The 3369-nt window shown below is 25.4% G+C and overlaps 1 protein-coding gene across 1 annotated transcript in view; it reads right to left on the bottom strand.

Annotated features, from left to right (window-relative positions):
• Positions 1-920, bottom strand: part of LOC109342650 (B2 protein-like) — a 3312-nt gene extending 2392 nt beyond the window's left edge. Inside the window, exon 1 of the mRNA XM_019580593.1 lies at positions 429-920. Coding sequence (XP_019436138.1) covers positions 429-894 — 466 coding nt within the window. The 5' untranslated portion in view covers positions 895-920. The remainder of the gene's footprint in view (positions 1-428) is intronic.

Genomic DNA, 3369 nt, shown 5'->3' on the forward strand with positions numbered 1-3369 from the left:
CTTGAGTTAGATATAGTTCGACTCGTTAGGTTCATAAGCTAATTCGATAGATTTATATATATATATATATATATATATGTTTATATATATATATATATATGTTTATGTATATATGTATATGTGTGTGTATAGGTATGTATATGTGTGTGTATAGGTATGCAATTTTACATGATTTTTAAATGGATTCTACAAAGTTAATAATTATGCAAAGTGATTTTTAAATAGATTCTATATTTTAAACATTTTTAATAGTTCCTTGCATATTTTAAAGGCATGTTTTAAAAACTTTTAAAGGGGTGTTCTAAATTAGCTGAAATTATAGTAAAAAGGATAATATTTATAGTTAATATAGTAATAATGACAGAAATATTAATTTAGAATAATAATAATAATAATAATAGAGTAAATAAGGATTAGAAGGAGCATACCAAATAGCTTCCTCTCAAGGTTCTCTTGCATGGTCTCATTGTTGCAAACGAAAATGTAGCCTCCAAGTTGCTCATTGGGAGGAAGAGATTCAGATGGTGAGAGTGTTATCCTGAAATTCTTGCTTCTTATAGTATTCTTCATCACGACATCGTATGCCTCCTCATACTTGTCGTCGATGTTGTTGTTCTTCATATTCTTCTTATACTCGTCATCGCTTCCTTCAGCCTTAGAATCAACCTTCTTTTGCTCCTTAACAACATAGGCAAGGTTGTTCGAATGATTTCCCCTACTATTGAAGCCGCCTCCAAGAGAATTGTTGTTGTTTGAGAAGGAAGAAGAGTTGATCCTCCTCGAGCTAAAGTTGTTATTGTTAAAAGCCGAATCGGTTATAGGAGGATTAGCAGAAGAATTTGAGGATTGACCCTTGGATTGCCAATATGATGATTGCTTCTTGTTGTTCTCCATCACCACAACCAAATTCAAGAATGAGTATTAGAATTATGGAATGAGAAAAAACAATGAGCTACAATTGTTTATATACACATTATAGGATGAAAAGAGATATGAAATTTTATTCAATTTTTTTTTAATTTTTATTTATTGAAAACATTGTATAATGATGATTAGTGAGAGGGGTTGGTGGGTAAAGCTCATTTTTTGCTGTGTCATTGTGAGTCAATAAATTTCTATATAATGTGAGTGTATTTTAAGTATATAGTAAATGAAATAATTTTAATAAATAACCTAAATTGAACTTATTCCATTTTTTATTATAAAATTCTTAAAATGTATTCTAAAGTATGATTTCATTTTAAAAACATAAGCATTTATATGAGATTATGGAAAGTATGATCACTTTTAAAAAGTCAGTTTCTTATAATTTTTTAAAATAATAATTTTAATGGTAAAATGAATAAATAATCACTATTGTTATTCAAATGCAAAATAGAATTTATTTTTATGTTATATCTAAAATAATAATAAAAAATAAAATGTATCAATAATGTTATTCAAACACAAAATAGATTTTATTTTCTATCTAATATCTAGAAGAAAAATAAAATGTATCATTAATTTCATTCAAATGCAAAATAATTTTTTGCTTTTATGCATAATGGAAGAAAAATACATAAAAAAATAAAATATATCATTAATGATATAAACACAAAATAACATTTATTTTTATCTAATATCTAAAATAAAAATTATTTTTAAAGTTATTTTTTCAAATTAATCAAAATACAATAGGGGCTGGGGCAAGAGAGTTTTACTCTCTTTTTTGTACCACCTAGAGTATCCCCTCACATTATGTTAAGGAACTAATCTTGTTCGGGATTCAGGTTGTCTCTCTTAATAAATGCTGCTCTCAGTAATCGAATCCTTGATTTTTTTATCGTTCTAAAGACTAATGAGATCTTATACGATTAGATCAATGCCTTATTAGTTGGATAGTTTTACTTTAAACCCTAATATTATTCCCTTTATCTAATTTTATATTACTACAGGTGTGATACATGCGACTCTCGAAATTGCTTACACTTTTAAACTTTTATAAAAAATATATATACAAGTTCTATAATTCTTTATCAAAAAATAAAAGTTTGATATATATTAAAATTAAAAAATAAATATTCAAAACTTATTATAAGTAATAATTATATATTATTTAGTCAGGTAATATGAATATGAAGTAAGACAAAAATATAAATTCTTAGTATGGGTAAAATAGTAAAGATGAAATTGCATTATCTAACTAGTATATAAAAGTATTATTTTTTGGCTAGCATTATGAATCTGCACTTTTCCTAAATAAATAAAATATTCATTAATTAACCTACTATTTATTATATATAAATTGAATGCACTCCTAAAATTACTAAACTAGATATTCTAAAAATTTGACATATGTTACTTATGTGTTCTTTTCATAATTTACTTATGTTGTCCTTTCTTTATAGTGGGAAATGGGGCTGCTGAAATAATAAAAAAATAGATTTTCTTCAAATCTCTTTTTCTCCTTCTCAATCCAAATATTTAATCCAACAACTAACTAGGTATTGGTCTGATAGTATAAGGTCCGTTAAATTTTCAGGATCACCAAAATGTTAATATTTCAATTCTTAGGAGTGACACTTATTAGGAGGGACAATCATGCACACCGAAAAAGATTAGTTCCTTACTCGTATGGTGAGGGGATATCATTGGTAATACAAAAAAAACCAAATATTTCTCTTTTTCACACTTAATCCAAATATTTAAGACCCATCTCTCCTTCTCCATCTTCATTTTTGTGCTACCACTCACTGAAATGTGTGGTTTTTCAAACTCCATGTTACTAAATAAATTCAATATTCATTAATTAATACTTTTTAAATGAAAGGTATACAAGTGTTAAAATTTAAAATAAAAAATAAATGTGTACAATTTATTATGAGTGATAATTATAAGTTTAATTAGAGAGATTATAAAATGTAACTTTGAAGTATAAATTAATAGAGATATTTATTGTATGAAATGTGTCCCAAATATCTAAATAAATAAGTAGTGGTGGTAAAATTATAATATTTGAAAATTAAACCAGTCTAATTACCATTTTGCACATTTAGTATTTTTTTTCTTTCTAAAGAGTAAATAAAATCTAAAGTCAATAGTAAAAATGAAATATAAATGTCTACAAGACCTCTATATTTTATTAGTACTAGTGTGTATAGGCACTTCGTGCCTGCCGGCAAATATTGTGTGATACTACATATTTTATTTTTATATATTTTATTTTTTTGAATTAGAATGTATTTATTATGTTCGGTGTACTTTATATTATTTTGTGTGTGCTTATGATAATATTTAATTTAAGGTGAGATATGTGGTTAATTAATTTATTGGTGGTGGTTGCTTAAGATTATATAGTTTTTTTTGTAAAAATTAAATAATGTGAATGAC

Source organism: Lupinus angustifolius, chromosome LG03 (genome assembly GCF_001865875.1).
Source record: "Lupinus angustifolius cultivar Tanjil chromosome LG03, LupAngTanjil_v1.0, whole genome shotgun sequence".
Classification (NCBI taxonomy): Eukaryota; Viridiplantae; Streptophyta; class Magnoliopsida; order Fabales; family Fabaceae; genus Lupinus; species Lupinus angustifolius.